The sequence below is a fragment of the Oncorhynchus mykiss genome, chromosome 28 (genome assembly GCF_013265735.2).
Source record: "Oncorhynchus mykiss isolate Arlee chromosome 28, USDA_OmykA_1.1, whole genome shotgun sequence".
Lineage (NCBI taxonomy): Eukaryota > Metazoa > Chordata > Actinopteri > Salmoniformes > Salmonidae > Oncorhynchus > Oncorhynchus mykiss.
In genome coordinates, this window is record NC_048592.1 from 6052921 (window position 1) to 6072487 (window position 19567).

The following is a 19567-nucleotide window of genomic DNA, read 5'->3' on the forward strand; positions in this document are numbered from 1 at the left end:
CCATAGAGAGCCCTTAGGTCAGAGTGCCGGTGCCATGGCTTCCTGCGCCGGTGCCATGGCTGGAGCCTTCCTCTGCGCTGGTGCCCAGTCCTGGCACGGCATTCAGCCTGGCTTCAGGGTCAGATCCGCGGTCTGAACGGGGGCTATGTCCCGCACCGGAGCCGCCAGCGAAGCTAGTGGCGGCTCCGGTCTTTGCGGATCCTTGAATTTCTATGTTGGTTTCAAGTATGGTTCCCAATTGGAGGCAGTTGATGATTGTTGCCTCTAATTAGGGACAATACTTAGTGTGGTCCTTTTCCCACCTGTGTTTTTGGGATATTGTTTTGTTTTGGTTTAGTGCTATGTGCGCTACGAACTTCACAGTAGTTTATTCTTTGAAGGTTCACTTTAATAAATATGTGGAACTCTACTCACGCTGCGCCTTGGTCTGCTCATTATATATACGACGAACATGACACAGGACAGTTTTCAGCTGTGCTAACAATTGCAAAAGTGTTTTTTAATGATCAATTAGCCTTTTAAAATGATAAACTTGGATTAGTTAACACAACGTGCCATTGGAATACAGGAGTGATGTTTACTGACAATGGGCATCTGTATGCCGATGTAGATATTCCATTTAAAAAAATAGTTTTTAAATCAGTTTCCAGGTACGATAGTCATTTACAAACCTTACACTATTTCTGATCAATTTGATGTTATTTTAATGGACAAAGAAACATGTGCTTTTCTTTCAAAAACAAGAACATTTTAAAGTGATCCCAAACTTTTGAACGGTAGAATATATACACATACATATATATACATACACACATATATATACATATATATACACACACACACACACATATATACACACATATACAGTGCCTTGCGAAAGTATTCGGCCCCCTTGAACTTTGCGACCTTTTGCCACATTTCAGGCTTCAAACATAAAGATATAAAACTGTATTTTTTTGTGAAGAATCAACAACAAGTGGGACACAATTGTGAAGTGGAACAACATTTATTGGATATTTCAAACTTTTTTAACAAATCAAAAACTGAAAAATTGGGCGTGCAAAATTATTCAGCCCCCTTAAGTTAATACTTTGTAGCGCCACCTTTTGCTGCGATTACAGCTGTAAGTCGCTTGGGGTATGTCTATCAGTTTTGCACATCGAGAGACTGAAATTTGTTCCCATTCCTCCTTGCAAAACAGCTCGAGCTCAGTGAGGTTGGATGGAGAGCATTTGTGAACAGCAGTTTTCAGTTCTTTCCACAGATTCTCGATTGGATTCAGGTCTAGACTTTGACTTGGCCATTCTAACACCTGGATATGTTTATTTTTGAACCATTCCATTGTAGATTTTGCTTTATGTTTTGGATCATTGTCTTGTTGGAAGACAAATCTCCGTCCCAGTCTCAGGTCTTTTGCAGACTCCATCAGGTTTTCTTCCAGAATGGTCCTGTATTTGGCTCCATCCATCTTCCCATCAATTTTAACCATCTTCCCTGTCCCTGTTGAAGAAAAGCAGGCCCAAACCATGATGCTGCCACCACCATGTTTGACAGTGGGGATGGTGTGTTCAGCTGTGTTGCTTTTACGCCAAACATAACGTTTTGCATTGTTGCCAAAAAGTTCAATTTTGGTTTCATCTGACCAGAGCACCTTCTTCCACATGTTTGGTGTGTCTCCCACGTGGCTTGTGGCAAACTTTAAACGACACTTTTTATGGATATCTTTAAGAAATGGCTTTCTTCTTGCCACTCTTCCATAAAGGCCAGATTTGTGCAATATACGACTGATTGTTGTCCTATGGACAGAGTCTCCCACCTCAGCTGTAGATCTCTGCAGTTCATCCAGAGTGATCATGGGCCTCTTGGCTGCATCTCTGATCAGTCTTCTCCTTGTATGAGCTGAAAGTTTAGAGGGACGGCCAGGTCTTGGTAGATTTGCAGTGGTCTGATACTCCTTCCATTTCAATATTATCGCTTGCACAGTGCTCCTTGGGATGTTTAAAGCTTGGGAAATCTTTTTGTATCCAAATCCGGCTTTAAACTTCTTCACAACAGTATCTCGGACCTGCCTGGTGTGTTCCTTGTTCTTCATTATGCTCTCTGCGCTTTTGACGGACCTCTGAGACTATCAAAGTGCAGGTGCATTTATACGGAGACTTGATTACACACAGGTGGATTGTATTTATCATCATTAGTCATTTAGGTCAACATTGGATCATTCAGAGATCCTCACTGAACTTCTGGAGAGAGTTTGCAGCACTGAAAGCAAAGGGGCTGAATAAGTTTGCACGCCCAATTTTTCAGTTTTTGATTTGTTAAAAAAGTTTGAAATATCCAATAAATGTCGTTCCACTTCATGATTGTGTCCCACTTGTTTTTGATTCTTCACAAAAAAATACAGTTTTATATCTTTATGTTTGAAGCCTGAAATGTGGCAAAAGGTCGCAAAGTTCAAGGGGGCCGAATACTTTCGCAAGGCACTGTATATTCCTTTCTTTCCCTCTCTTTTCTCTCAAATTGCACTGTTAATCTAGTAGCCTAGTCTGTTATTTCTTAATTTTTTCACTCAGGATGCTAATGACACCATGATACGAAAGGACCTCGTTCAGCATGTGATGGTGTTCACTGTGAAGGATCTGCACCAGAATATAGAGCATGGGCTCTGCAACAAAGGAGCAGAGGTCCTGGCTGGTATTTTCAGTGTTACAGTCATGTACCTTGTTTATGGACCTCATCTATGGCTTGAATCTGAGGTACCCCATATAACTGAAATATACCTTTGAGGTGTTCCAAAAAGTATTCTTGGAACTTGATGATCTCAGGACCTCCCTACAGGTCCAAGCTATAAAGATGAAGTTACTTGTTTTCAGAGATACTGTATCTAAAGATTTCTATGAGAACTGTCGAAGGGCCACTCCCAAACTGTGGTCTAAACCCTACTCAGTAAGCTGAAAAGCAGGTTGCTGGGTGGTATAGGAGCTACAGTTTACATGACGCTCTTTGTCAGGTGAAGTCATAAGAGACATGTTCTTTTAAACAGGAATGGACCAGCTTTGCTTTAAAACTTACTCTATATGCACTAATGGATATCTGTCAGGATTGTTAGTCAGGTGCAAGCTATCTGTATCTAACTCTACCTAAGGAGGCAAGGTGGAGTTATACCCAGAATGCTTAGACCTGTCAAAATAATAATATGTCTGTATGGGCGTATGTGCGTATGGAGTTGGGTTAAAGGGACAATTTGGCAAATATTTTGTAACAATATGAGCAATGTATGTTTTGAAAATCCATGTTTTGATTAATCTAAAACAGTTTGAATTAGGTATTTGAACTAAAGTTCATATTGTGCTTTGTGTAAAGTCTTTAAAGACCCATCATTAATTTACATTACTGTAAAAATATCGCTTTGTTGTTAAGGGGCACACAGACCACTAGAGAATTCTTGCTAAACTGTACAAAATGGGAGCTCAAAGTGCTAATCCCAAACTATCACATAAACCTTATGCAGTTGTGAAGATCTGAAGTTATTTGTAGTCAGGTGCAAGCTATCCCGATTTAACTTTACCTAAGGAGGCAAGTGTAGTTACATCCAGAATGCTTACAGATTACACAAAATAATGAGCTTTCCACAAATGCCTACGGAGTAGGGTTTAAGGGGCAATTTGAGATTGAAGTTAGAAGAAATTATAAAAATGAATTTTATTCAATATAAAGGTGTAGAAGTTTGACGTTGAATACTGTTGTTTCTTTTTGCATATTCCCTTGTAAAGAAATTATATATTTTTGTAAATTATCCCAAGTATATTGGGGTAACTATTTGCATCAGCTTTTTAAGTATAGTTGTGAGTATATAGTTGAGTAGTAGGCACCTAATTTAAATACATTTTACTAACCTGAGTACCATAAGTAACTGAGTAAAAAACATTTGTAGATAAAACATAGAATATCAATTACAATATTGAGTAAAATCAGCAAATTAAACATACAATATTAGTTCTGTAACTATACCAGTCTGCTGTTCCCACATGCTTCAAGAGGGCCACCATTGTTCCTGTTCCCAAGAAAGCTAAGGTAACTGAGCTAAACGACTACCGCCCCGTAGCACTCACTTCCGTCATCATGAAGTGCTTTGAGAGACTAGTCAAGGACCATATCACCTCCACCCTACCTGACACCCTAGACCCACTCCAATTTGCTTACCGCCCAAATAGGTCCACAGACGATGCAATCTCAACCACACTGCACACTGCCCTAACCCATCTGGACAAGAGGAATACCTATGTGAGAATGCTGTTCATTGACTACAGCTCGGCATTCAACACCATAGTACCCTCCAAGCTCGTCATCAAGCTCGAGACCCTGGGTCTCGACCCCGCCCTGTGCAACTGGGTACTGGACTTCCTGACGGGCCGCCCCCAGGTGGTGAGGGTAGGCAACAACATCTCCTCCCCGCTGATCCTCAACACTGGGGCCCCACAAGGGTGCGTTCTGAGCCCTCTCCTGTACTCCCTGTTCACCCACGACTGCGTGGCCACGCACGCCTCCAACTCAATCATCAAGTTTGCGGACGACACAACAGTGGTAGGCTTGATTACCAACAACGACGAGACGGCCTACAGGGAGGAGGTGAGGGCCCTCGGAGTGTGGTGTCAGGAAAATAACCTCACACTCAACGTCAACAAAACTAAGGAGATGATTGTGGACTTCAGGAAACAGCAGAGGGAACACCCCCCTATCCACATCGATGGAACAGTAGTGGAGAGGGTAGCAAGTTTTAAGTTCCTCGGCATACACATCACAGACAAACTGAATTGGTCCACTCACACAGACAGCATTGTGAAGAAGGCGCAGCAGCGCCTCTTCAACCTCAGGAGGCTGAAGAAATTTGGCTTGTCACCAAAAGCACTCTCAAACTTCTACAGATGCACAACCGAGAGCATCCTGGCGGGCTGTATCACCGCCTGGTACGGCAACTGCTCCGCCCTCAACCGTAAGGCTCTCCAGAGGGTGGTGAGGTCTGCACAACGCATCACCGGGGTCAAACTACCTGCCCTCCAGGACACCTACACCACCCGATGTCACAGGAAGGCCATAAAGATCATCAAGGACATCAACCACCCGAGCCACTGCCTGTTCACCCCGCTATCATCCAGAAGGCGAGGTCAGTACAGGTGCATCAAAGCTGGGACCGAGAGACTGAAAAACAGCTTCTATCTCAAGGCCATCAGACTGTTAAACAGCCACCACTAACATTGAGTGGCTGCTGCCAACACACTGACACTGACTCAACTCCAGCCACTTTAATAATGGGAATTGATGGGAAATGATGTAAATATATCATTAGCCACTTTAAACAATGCTACCTTATATAATGTTACTTACCCTACATTATTCATCTCATATGCATACGTATATACTGTACTCTATATCATCGACTGTATCCTTATGTAATACATGTATCACTAGCCACTTTAAACTATGCCACTTTGTTTACATACTCACCTCATTTGTACATACTGTACTCGATACCATCTACTGTATCTTGCCTATGCTGCTCTGTACCTCACTCATTCATATATCCTTATGTACATATTCTTTATCCCCTTACACTGTGTACAAGACAGTAGTTTTGGAATTGTTAGTTAGATTACTTGTTGGTTATTACTGCATTGTCGGAACTAGAAGCACAAGCATTTCGCTACACTCGCATTAACATCTGCTAACCATGTGTATGTGACAAATAAAATTTGATTTGATTTGATTTGATTACATTAAGTATATAAAACTATAACATTAGTTCTGGGACTGGAAGGATTTAAGCAGGTCAATTTTTTTAAATTGTTTTTAACCTGTTAAAATTAAAGTTGAATGAAAGTTTTGAGATCCAATTAGGTGTTTGCAATTAATGTATCTGAGTTTGTAATACATTAAAAGCAAAGTCTATTATACATAAAAGATCATCCTTGTTGGATTTACTTAAAAATCTGATGCAAATAGTTACCTACAAGTAAAAGGGGCACAATATGCTTTACAGTGTAGCTAAATCAAGGGAGCGGGTGTGAGAGAAACATTCGCACAAGATCAGCCATCCACATAAAGAGACGAACCAGATCAGCCATCCACATAAAGAGACGAACAAGATCAGTCATCCACATAAAAAGACGAACAAGATCAGCCATCCACACAAAGACACAAACAAGATCAGGAATCCACATAAAGAGCTGCACAAGATCAGCCATCCAGACGAACAAGATCAACCATCCACATAAAGAGACGAACAAGATCAGCCAGCCACATAGAGAGATGAACAAGATCAGCCAGCCACAAAAAGAGGAACAAGATCAGCCATCCACATAAAGAGACGAACAAGATCAGTGATCCACATAAAAAGACGAACAAGATCAGCCATCCACATAAAGACACAAACAAGATCAGGAATCCACATAAAGAGATGCACAAGATCAGCCATCAAGACGAACAAGATCAACCATCCACATAAAGAGACGAACAAGATCAGTCATTCACATGAAGAGACAAACAAGATCAGCCATCCACATAAGGAGATGAACAAGATCAGTCATCCACATGAAGAGACGAATGAGATCAGCCATCCAGACGAACAAGATCAGTCACCCACATAAAGAGACAAACAAGATCAGCCATCCACATAAAGAGACGAACAAGATCAGTGATCCACATAAAAAGACGAACAAGATCAGCCATCCACATAAAGACACAAACAAGATCAGGAATCCACATAAAGAGATGCACAAGATCAGCCATCAAGACGAACAAGATCAACCATCCACATAAAGAGACGAACAAGATCAGTCATTCACATAAAGAGAGGAACAAGATCAGCCATCCACATAAGGAGATGAACAAGATCAGTCATCCACATGAAGAGACGAATGAGATCGGCCATCCAGACGAACAAGATCAGTCATCCACATAAAGAGAGGAACAAGATCAGCCATCCACATAAAGAGAGGAACAAGATCAGCCATCCACATGAAGAGATCCACAAGATCAGCAATCCAGACGAACAAGATCAGCCATCCAGACGAACAAGATCAGCCATCCAGACGAACGAGATCAGCCATCCAGACGAACAAGATCAGCCATCCAGACGAACAAGATCAGCCATCCAGACGAACAAGATCAGCCATCCAGACGAACAAGATCAGCCATCCAGACGAACAAGATCAGCCATCCACATAAAGAGACAAACAAGATCAGCCATCCACATAAAGAGACAAACAAGATCAGCCATCCAGACAAACACGATCAGCCATCCAGACGAACAAGATCAGCCATCCACATAAAGAGATGCACAAGATCAGCCATCCAGACGAACAAGATCAGCCATCCAGACAAACAAGATCAGCCATCCACATAAAGAGAGGAACAAGATCAGCCATCCAGACAAATAAGATCAGCCATCCAGACAAACAAGATCAGTCATCCACATGAAGAGGAACAAGATCAGCCATCCACATAAAGAGAGGAACAAGATCAGCCATCCACATAAAGAGAGGAACAAGATCAGCCATCCACATAGAGGAACAAGATCAGCCATCCACATAAAGAGAGGAACAAGATCAGCCATCCACATAAAGAGAGGAACAAGATCAGCCATCCACATTAAGAGAAGCACAAGATCAGCCATCTACATGAAGAGACGCACAAGATCAGCCATCCAGACGAACAAGATCAGCCATCCAGACGAACAAGATCAGCCATCCACATGAAGAGATCCACAAGATCAGCCATCCAGACGAACAAGATCAGCCATCCACACGAACAAGATCAGCCATCCACATAGAGACGAACAAGATCACCCATCCACATAAAGAGACGAACAAGATCAGCCAGCCACATAAAGAGAGGAACAAGATCAGCCATCCACATAAAGAGAGGAACAAGATCAGCCATCCACATAAAGAGAGGAACAAGATCAGCCATCCACATAAAGAGAGGAACAAGATCAGCCATCCACATAAAGAGAGGAACAAGATCAGCCATCCACATAAAGAGACAAACAAGATCAGCCATCAATACGAACAAGATCAGCCATCCACATAAAGAGACGAACAAGATCAGCCATCCAGACTAACAAGATCAGCCATCCACATAAGAGACGAACAAGATCAGCCATACAGACAAACAAGATCAGTCATCCAGAAAAACAAGATCAGCCATCCAGACAAATAAGATCACCCATCCACATAGAGACGAACAAGATCACCCATCCACATAAAGAGACGAACAAGATCAGCCAGCCACATAAAGAGAGGAACAAGATCAGCCAGCCACATAAAGAGAGGAACAAGATCAGCCATCCACATAAAGAGAGGAACAAGATCAGCCATCCACATAAAGAGAGGAACAAGATCAGCCATCCACATAAAGAGAGGAACAAGATCAGCCATCCACATAAAGAGAGGAAAAAGATCAGCCATCCACATAGAGAGGAACAAGATCAGCCATCCACATAAAGAGAGGAACAAGATCAGCCATCCAGACGAACAAGATCAGCCATCCAGACGAACAAGATCAGCCATCCACATGAAGAGATCCACAAGATCAGCCATCCAGACTAACAAGATCAGCCATCCAGACGAACAAGATCACCCATCCACATAAAGAGACGAATAAGATCAGCCATCCAGACGAACAAGATCACCCATCCACATAAAGAGACGAATAAGATCAGCCATCCAGACAAACAAGATCAGCCATCCATACGAACAAGATCAGCCATCCACATAAAGAGACGAACAAGATCAGCCATCCAGACTAACAAGATCAGCCATCCACATAAGAGACGAACAAGATCAGCCATCCAGACAAACAAGATCAGTCATCCAGAAAAACAAGATCAGCCATCCAGACAAATAATATCAGCCAGCCACATAGAGAGGAACAAGATCAGTCAGCCACATAGAGAGGAACAAGATCAGCAAGCCACATAAAGAGAGGAACAAGATCAGCAAGCCACATAAAGAGAGGAACAAGATCAGCCATCCACATAAAGAGAGGAACAAGATCAGCCATCCACATAAAGAGAGGAACAAGATCAGCCATCCACATAAAGAGAGGAACAAGATCGGCCATACAGACGAACAAGATCAGTCATCCACATAAAGAGACGAACAAGATCAGCCATCCACATAAAGAGACAAACAAGATCAGCCATCCAGACGAGCAAGATCAGCCATCCATATAAAGAGATGCACAAGATCAGCCATCCAGACGAACAAGATCAGCCATCCAGACAAACAAGATCAGCCATCCACATAAAGAGAGGAACAAGATCAGCCATCCAGACAAATAAGATCAGCCATCCAGACAAACAAGATCAGCCATCCACATGAAGAGAGGAACAAGATCAGCCATCCACATAAAGAGAGGAACACGATCAGCCATCCACATAGAGGAACAAGATCAGCCATCCACATAGAGGAACAAGATCAGCCATCCACATTAAGAGAAGCACAAGATCAGCCATCTACATGAAGAGACGCACAAGATCAGCCATCCAGACGAACAAGATCAGCCATCCAGACGAACAAGATCAGCCATCCAGACGAACAAGATCAGCCATCCACATGAAGAGATCCACAAGATCAGCCATCCAGACGAACAAGATCAGCCATCCAGACGAACAAGATCAGCCATCCACATAGAGACGAACAAGATCACCCATCCACATAAAGAGACGAACAAGATCAGCCAGCCACATAAAGAGAGGAACAAGATCAGCCAGCCACATAAAGAGAGGAACAAGATCAGCCAGCCACATAAAGAGAGGAACAAGATCAGCCATCCACATAGAGAGGAACAAGATCAGCCATCCACATAAAGAGACGAACAAGATCAGCCATCCAGACGAACAAGATCAGCCATCCACATGAAGAGATCCACAAGATCAGCCATCCAGACTAACAAGATCAGCCATCCAGACGAACAAGATCAGCCATCCACATAAAGAGATGAACAAGATCACCCATCCACATAAAGAGACGAACAAGATCAGCCATCCAGACGAACAAGATCAGCCATCCACATAAAGAGACAAACAAGATCAGCCATCCATACGAACAAGATCAGCCATCCACATAAAGAGACGAACAAGATCAGCCATCCAGACTAACAAGATCAGCCATCCACATAAGAGACGAACAAGATCAGCCATCCAGACAAACAAGATCAGTCATCCAGAAAAACAAGATCAGCCATCCAGACAAATAAGATCAGCCAGCCACATAGAGAGGAACAAGATCAGTCAGCCACATAGAGAGGAACAAGATCAGCAAGCCACATAGAGAGAGGAACAAGATCAGCCAGCCACATAAAGAGAGGAACAAGATCAGCCAGCCACATAGAGAGGAACAAGATCAGCCATCCACATAAAGAGAGGAACAAGATCAGCCATCCACATAAAGAGAGGAACAAGATCGGCCATACAGACGAACAAGATCAGTCATCCACATAGAGACGAACAAGATCAGCCATCCACATAAAGAGAGGAACAAGATCAGCCATTCACATGAAGAGATCCACAAGATCAGCCATCCAGACGAACAAGATCAGCCATCCACATAAAGAGACGAACAAGATCAGCCATCCAGACGAACAAGATCAGCCATCCACATAAAGAGACGAACAAGATCAGCCATCCAGACAAACAAGATCAGCCATCCACATGAAGAGACGAACAAGATCAGCCAGCCACATAGAGAGAGGAACAAGATCAGCCAGCCACATAAAGAGAGGAACAAGATCAGCCATCCACATAAAGAGAGGAACAAGATCAGCCATCCACATAAAGAGAGGAACAAGATCAGCCATCCACATGAAGAGAGGAACAATATCGGCCATACAGACGAACAAGATCAGCCATCCACATAAAGAGACGAACAAGATCAGCCATCCACATAAAGAGACGAACAAGATCAGCCATCCACATAAAGAGACGAACAAGATCAGCCATCCAGACGAACAAGATCAGCCATCCACATAAAGAGACGAACAAGATCAGCCATCCAGACGAACTAGATCAGCCATCCACATGAAGAGACGAACAAGATCAACCAGCCACATAGAGAGAGGAACAAGATCAGCCAGCCACATAAAGAGAGGAACAAGATCAGCCAGCCACATAAAGAGAGGAACAAGATCAGCCATCCACATAAAGAGAGGAACAAGATCAGCAATCCACATAAAGAGAAGCACAAGATCAGCCATCCACATAAAGAGATGCACAAGATCAGCCATCCAGACGAACAAGATCAGCCATCCAGACGAACAAGATCAGTCATCCACATAAAGAGATGCACAAGATCAGCCATCCAGATGAACAAGATCAGCCATCCAGACGAACAAGATCAGCCATCCACATAAAGAGACGAACAAGATCAGCCATCCACATAAAGAGATGCACAAGATCAGCCATCCAGACGAACAAGATCAGCCATCCAGACGAACAAGATCAGCCATCCAGACTGACAAGATCAGCCATCCAGACTGACAAGATCAGCCATCCAGACGAACAAGATCAGCCATCCAGACGAACAAGATCAGCCACCCAGACGCACAAGATCAGTCATCTACATAAAGAGAGGAACAAGATCAGCCATCCACACAGCCATCCAAGATCAGCCGTCCACATGTTGGCAAATGTTCATTACTGCAACTCATGGGTTTTACCAGTGTGCTTGAGATACCCGGATGTATTGCGATGTACTGAACAAGACTGGTTACTCGCATCAATGCCTCTGACTTGTCATTTTAACATTCAAACATGGTGTCAGTGTCAGAAAACTAACCATGCTTTCCGCAAATTAGAGTCACCTGTTCTGGTTTACCAAACAAATGCTTATTTGAGTAAAATTTTGCCGGAATTGACCTTAGCTAGAGTGAGTTTGCTAGTTAGCTTCAGTGTTGTTAGCACCGGTTAGACATGGCAGCGAACATTCCCCCTCCCGCCGTTGTGAAGCTCAGCGGGGATTGGAGCACGAACTGGGATACGTTTAGAGGTGAATGGGAGGACTATGCGCTAGCAACAGGACTTCTGGAAAAGGATGATGAGGTAGTGGCTGCCACTTTGAGGACTATAATGGGAACTGAATGCCGACACGTATACAAACACAACCTGAACCTAACAGCAGCTCAGCAAGGTAACGCTATAGCTACAGTGCCTTGCGAAAGTATTCGGCCCCCTTGAACTTTGCGACCTTTTGCCACATTTCAGGCTTCAAACATAAAGATATAAAACTGTATTTTTTTGTGAAGAATCAACAACAAGTTGGACACAATCATGAAGTGGAACGACATTTATTGGATATTTCAAACTTTTTTAACAAATCAAAAACTGAAAAATTGGTTGTTGATTGTGTCCCACTTGTTGTTGAAAAAAATACAGTTTTATATCTTTATGTTTGAAGCCTGAAATGTGGCAAAAGGTCGCAAAGTTCAAGGGGGGCGAATACTTTCGCAAGGCACTGTATTCTTGATGCTCTTGAACATTACTTTAAGCCAGCAAAGAACGTCCTCTACGAGCGTTGTTTTCGGTCGTTGCAAACAGTTAGGATGGGGAGTCCATTGACAGCTTTGTCAGTAGGTTAAGGGAAAAGGCAGCTAGCTACATGTGACAATGCTTTAAGAGATGAACTGATCAGATATAAGATTGTGCTTGGCATAACTGATGAGGGCACCCGCAGACATATGCTGAGAGAACGTGACCTGATGCTGGTCTTGGTAGTGGAGACATGCCGTGCAGCAGAGCTTACTGATATACAGATAAGGTCCATGGAGCTAGAAAGGCAACATATGGACAATGTCAGTGCTACATTCAGGCAGCCAGTAAAGAAATTCCCCTTTGACACAGCTAATGCTAATACTTCAGCCAACTCTGCAGTAGACAACCCCAATACATGCCGATATTGTGGCATTTCTCATGGACGGGGAAAAGAACACTGCCCAGCCTATGGAAAAATATGCAAATCCTGTGATACAGCTAATCACTTCGCAAGGTTCTGCATGAAAAGCAAGAGAAAGGAGGGTAAAGTGCACTCCATGGAAACAAACACAGATGAAGGGAACGGCAGCACAGAGGATGTACATGCTAGCGAGTGCATAGGGGCAGTGAGGGCAAAAGGACAATAGTGGTTTGTCACTCTGCTACTTAATAATAAACCACAGCAATGCCAGCTAGATTCAGGGGCCACATGCAACGTTATGTGCCTTAAAGACAAAAGGAGGCTCGCGCCCAGAGACAAACTCACACAGAGTAGCACCAAGCTGAAACTGTATTCAGGCCAGTTCATGACCTCTTTAGGCCTGTTTGTGACATAATGTGTTTTACGTGGCCAGAAATACACCCTTGAGTTTGAAATAGTTGAGGCTAGTCAACAGCCATTACTGTCACGTTCTACATGTGAGCGCCTTGGGCTCATTAACTTCACCATCCCAGCTGATCTTAACATTATAGACAAAGTCCAGGCTGGGCCCCTGAGCAAGGAGACACTCCTAAGCACGTACCACGATGTCTTCAACGCACCGGTCGAGTCAGTTCCCGGGAAGTCCACTTTGAGTTGGACGCTGCAATCCAGCCTGTCCAGTGTGCACCCCACAATGTACCAGTGGCCATGAAAGCAGCAACGAAGGCTCAGCTTGACAAACACGAAGCAGATGGCCACATCATTTCCGTCACGAGCCTACAGACTGGATAAGTAATATGGTTATCGTCAAGAAACCAGACAAGCTACGGATATGCATTGATCCTAAACACCTCAACCGGGTTCTGCGACGTTCACATTACATTATGCCCACGTTGGAGGATGTTCTTTACAAGTTCCCAAAGGCCAGAGTCTTCACGCTCGTGAATGCCAGAGATGCCTTCCTGCAGTGCAAGCTCGATGAGCCCAGCAGCTACATGACCACCTTTTGGACACCCTGGGGCAGGAAGAGGTGGTTGAATCTTCCGTTTGGTGTCTCTGTGGCTCCAGAGGTGTATCAGCGGAAACAGCATGAGCTGTTGATGGGACTCAGTGGCGTGGAACCCATAGTAGATGAAATCCTCGTAGTGGGCTGTGGGGACAGTGATGAGGAGGCAGAATGTGACCATGACGCCAAGCTGCTGGCCCTGATGGTCAGATGCAGACAGGTCAAGCTAAGGCTAAGCATAAACAAGCTTCAGTTTAAAGTGCCAGAGGTCCGCTTTCATGGGCACATCTTGTCCTCCATCGGATTGAAGGCAGATCCTGAAAAAGTGAAGGCTGTCTTGGAAATGCCCCACCCATCTGACGTGAAGGGAGTGCAGCGCTTCGTCGGATTCGTCACCTACCTTGCCAAATTCCTACCACGACTCTCTGAAGTGTGTGAGCCACTAAGGAGGCTCATGGACAAGGACACCATCTGGCATTGGCTCCCAAAACATGACGCAGCGGTGAGGGAAATAAAACAACTGGTCACCCAAACACCTATACTGCGATACTACGATGTGTCAAAACCTGTCATGATTCAGAGTGACTCAAGCCAGTATGGACTTGGCTGTTGCCTCATGCAGGAGGGCCAGCCTGTGGCATTCGCCTCTTGGGCACTCACCCCAACAGAGCAGAACTATGCCCAGATAGAGAATAGAGGTCGACCGATTATGATTTTTCAACGCCGATACCGATTATTGGAGGACCAAAAAAGCCAATACCGATTAATCGTCCGATTTAAAAAAAAAAATTATGTATTTGTAATAATGACAATTACAACAACTGAATTAATACTTATTTTAACATAATATAATACATCAATAAAAATCAATTTAGCCTCAATGAAACATGTTCCATTTGGTTTAAATAATGCAAAAACAAAGTGTTGGAGAACGTAAAAGTGCAATATGTGCCATGTAAGAAAGCTAAAGTTTCAGTTCCTTGCTCAGAACATGAGAACATATGAAAGCTGGTGGTTCCTTTTAACATGAGTCTTCAATATTCAGAGGTAAGAAGTTTTAGGTTGTAGTTATTAAAGGACTATTTCCCTCTATACCATTTGTATTTCATTAACCTTTGACTATTGGATGTTCTTATAAGCACTTTAGTATTGCCAGTGTAACAGTATAGCTTCTGTCCCTCTACTCGCTCCTCCCTGGGCTCGAACCAGCAACACAACGACAGTATGATTGATTGTTTTTTATAAGATAAGTTTAATGCTAGCTAGCAACTTACCTTGGCTTACTGCATTTGCGTAACAGGCAGTCTCCTTGTGGAGTGCAACGAGAGAGAGGCAGGTCGTTATTGTGTTGGACTAGTTAACTGTAAGGATGCAAGATTGGATCCCCCGAGCTGACAATGAGAAAATCTGTCTTTCAGCCCCTGAACGAGGCAGTTAACCCACCGTTCCTAGGTCGTCATTGAAAATAAGAATGTGTTCTTAACTGACTTGCCTAGTTAAATAAAGATTAAATAAAGGTGTAAAATAAAAAAAACGGCAAATCAGCACCCAAAAATACAGATTTCCGATTGTTATGAAAACTTGAAATCGGCCCTAATTAATCGGCGATTCCGATTAATCGGGCGACCTCTAATAGGGCTCAGCATTTTGTTTGCATGCCAACGCTTCCACCACTACCTGTAAGGGCGCGACAATATTACCGCAGAGACAGATCACAAGCCCTTTATTGCTATATTCAGCAAGCTTCTGAATGCCCCAAATGACTGCAGAGCATGCTACTGGCCCTACAAAACTACAACCTCAAGGTGGTGTATAAGCCAGGGCCGGAGATGTATGTGAGTGACACGCTCATCAGGGATACTGCATCAGGACTCACACACGCTCCATGCATGAGCAACACGCAGTGTGCAGCTTACAAACAGAGCAAGTGGATGTTGAACACATCAACCAGGCTGAGTACCTCAATGTTACGGACAAGCGCCGTATACAAATCAGACAGCATGCAGACAGGGACGGGCAACTCCAGGCAGAGGTCTGTGATTCTGATGGGCTGGCCCGTCAGAGAATATTGGCCAGTCAAAGAGGAGCTCAGTGTTCAAAATGTAGTGATATTCAAGGATCAGAGAGTCGTTATTCCCCGGTCTCTGCGCCATGAGATGTTGGCGCACGTGCACTCAAGTCACATAGGAGGTGAGGCCTGTTACAGACAAGCACGTGACACACTGTATTGGCCTGGAATGCAGAATGAAATCAAAGACTATGTCAGTAAATGCACAATCTGCAATGAATATGCCATTGAGTAACAGAGAGAGACGATGATGTCCCACGAGCTACCGATGCGCCCCTGGCAGATAGTAAGTCTAGATCTCTTCCAGCACAGTGGCAAAGACTTTCTGCTGGTAGTCGATCATTACTCAGACTTTTGCGAGATTGATCTCCTCCCCAACCTCTCAGCAGAGACAACAATCAAACGCTGCAAGGCTCAGTTTGCCCGCCATGGCCAGCCAGATAGGGTAATTTCAGACAATGGACCCCAATTCTCCTGAGTTGAGTTCCGAAAATTTGCTGCAGGATGGGAATTCGAGCACGTCACTTCATCACCACGACACCCAAAAGCTACTGGGAAGGCGGAGTCCGCAGTAAAAATCGCAAAGAACCTCTGCAAAAAGGCTCTGCGAGAGGGCACAGATGCCTGGAAAGCAATCCTGCAGTGGCGCATTACCCTGACAGAAGGCATGGATAGCAGCCCGGCACATCGCCTCATGGCACGGCGCTTAAAAGCAGTTCTGCCAGTAGCCAGCACTCTCCTGGAGCCATGTGTGGTGACAGACATGCTGGTGAAGCTACGTCACAGAAGACAGGTCACCAAGTTCATCTACGTGAAATGTGGTGCGAATGAAGCCACTACCAGGGGACCGGACAGGCCTCTGGAGACTCGGATCCTGTGTACAGAAAGTGGCACCACGCTCCTACTTGGTCCAAGTGAATAGATCACTATACCGTCCGTCGTACCAGGGTTGACCTTCGGTTTGCTGAGCCAGCACCTACTCAGAACCCCGATGGTCAAAGGGGTCACATGACAAAAGACGGAACCCCAGCAAGTCACATGGGGACTGAGGCACTGGGCGAAGAGCCAGGGGATCACAGGTCAGCCGCTCCCTCGCCCATCAATTCTCCCCTTAGGCATTCAGGTGACACGCCTGTGCGGTAACCCGCAGGCCTTGCAGGCAAGCCCCCTGTCTTTTCACGCTGCGGGCGTCTGTCCCAGCCACCAAAGACTTAATCTGTAGGTTTCCCATCAGGGATTGCTGACAGACAGAGATAAAAGTGAAGAGAATATCAAAATGTGTTGTTGTTACCTGAGAAAAATAAAATAAAAAAATAATAAACTGTTCATGTTGGAAATTATTACTAGGTTTGTTTTGTTAGTGAATTGACACCTACTGTCCTATTTTATAAAGGGAAGATGTTATGGGTGTAAGATGGCACAGTGATGCCATCTGTTGGTAAGTGTTCATTACTGCAACTCGTGTGTTTTACCGGCTTGAGATACCCGGATGTATTGTGATGTACTGAATAAGACTGGTTACTCGCATCAATACCTCTGTCTCGTCATTTAACATTCGATAAAGAATGCACCGCAACTGCGACACAATGCTGCAAGGCAAACGCAGCGTTTCACTGGAAATGAATGTACTTCTGGTGTACCAAAACGCTAAAATATTGTCGGTGTGATAGAGGCGTACTGTAAGCAACCGTAATATTTGCAGCCATATGTGATAATATCTTTCTAGGAGCTGATCTGTCATCAGTATAGTGGAATGATTATAAGGTTAGGGTAAACTGACTTTCTTTCGGGGACCTATTAGTACTGACACATGCCTCAACCACGCACATAGCGAACATTCTCTCTACCTGGTGATTTGGGAAACGCATGTTACTTCGGCCGTTGTAGGAAATATGCATTGTCAAAAACAGTCCTAAACCTAAATTCCATAGCTATCGGGAAACCGGGCCCTGTTCAATTCCCCAACACACGTGGGGTGTGCAGAAGCCGTGTATGTGTGACACAGTGTCAGTAACTCCGAGACAGACTCTGTCTGTCTGTGGGAAAGTCATCTGTAATTTTCATCCCAGAAATGCGTATTTTAATGCAGTGAAGTCCACCCACCAAAACCCAATAGGACACAGTCAAGGGGTGGGTATAATTTGTGTTACATTCCAACAGGAATCTGTTCCAAAAACGTCTTAAATAACAAGGTTTCCAACAAACAACACATACAAAGTTGTATAGCGGCAGAAAAAGATACCGGGTAGTGGGTGGGCTATTTCATTAAGTTTTTCACTCACCTAGATGCCTATTCGGCAGCTAGGTGATTTGATCATGCTACTTTGTATGCGTTGTTTGTTGGCAACCTTGTCCTTTACGTTTTTGGAACAGATTTCTGTTGGAACGTTCCACAAATTATTCCCACCCCAGTCAAGGTTGTTATGAAAGATAACTTCAAGGACTGAGGCTACTGAAACAAAACGCAATATGTGAGTGATCAACTACAGACATACCAGTTCAAACTTCCTCGAAATGTCCCACGTTATTTATCCTCTACGGATGTTGAACCTTATGCAATATTTACAAAGAACAAGAGGATATCTTACAAGTCCCCCATTTATTGACGTCCTCATAAATTCACCCTAATAAGCTAAGTAAAGATGTTGTTATTGATGTTGACAAGAGAACCCCCACCACAGGTCTGGGAGGGATAGAAGCCCCCGGTGTAACCTAATGCTTAATAAAAATAGACTGTTACAAATACCCTTAACCTCTATTTTACAAAAGATATACCAACGATTCAAATGAGTCGTTTCATAAATAAAACAGCGCTCTTACCGTCCACAGCCATAGTCGGTCTCAGTGTATATCTCTTTGTGGTTGCCTCAGTTATCGTCTCCCATTGCTTCTCTGTATCTGGCTGGGTGGCAAAGTGTGAGCGCACGGTTTGTCACTCGCCTACTGGGTGCTTATGAGGCACGGTGTATACTGATAGACAGAGCACACCGTCTCCTCCGAACGTTTGTTTTCGTTGGTCAGCTACCAATCGACTCTCTTGTTGTTAACCCCTCACCTTTTTTGGACCTGACCGCCGAGAGACAAGAGGTCACCAACGAAACCTTATTTTTTTGTGTGTTTCTTTTATGATACTTTTCGTTGTTGGACTGTGAAATCACCAGGATATCAGCTCAAATTGATTTTAATTTAGGATATCTGTTCCTGAGTATTCCCACGCATAGAGGCATGTGTGATCACATCCCAATGTGAAGGTGTGAAATTATATCTGTTTGGGATTCTTCCGGTCAATTTGCAGTGTACAAATGATTTATCACTATGGTTCAGACCCACTGACCATCCACTCAAGGAAAAATATCGGCCCATGGCAGAAGGTAATTCATGACCCCAAGGCTATAATATGAAGCCTAATTGGCTAATAATTTATGCTAAAAAATAGCCTATTAGATGATAAGAGAAATACATATATCCATTGGGGGAAAGCCAAGAGTAGACCATTCTGATACACTACTGTCCACATCAATCTTTCTCAATGGCTGCAATTACCAAGAT

General features: G+C 43.9%; 1 protein-coding gene across 1 annotated transcript in view; it reads right to left on the reverse strand.

Annotated features, from left to right (window-relative positions):
- LOC110508394 (sterile alpha motif domain-containing protein 10) overlaps positions 1–19004 on the reverse strand; it is a 103005-nt gene extending 84001 nt beyond the window's left edge. The window contains exon 1 of the mRNA XM_021588899.2: positions 18839–19004. Coding sequence (XP_021444574.2) covers positions 18839–18851 — 13 coding nt within the window. The 5' untranslated portion in view covers positions 18852–19004. The remainder of the gene's footprint in view (positions 1–18838) is intronic.
- Between the last annotated feature and the right edge of the window lie 563 nt (positions 19005–19567).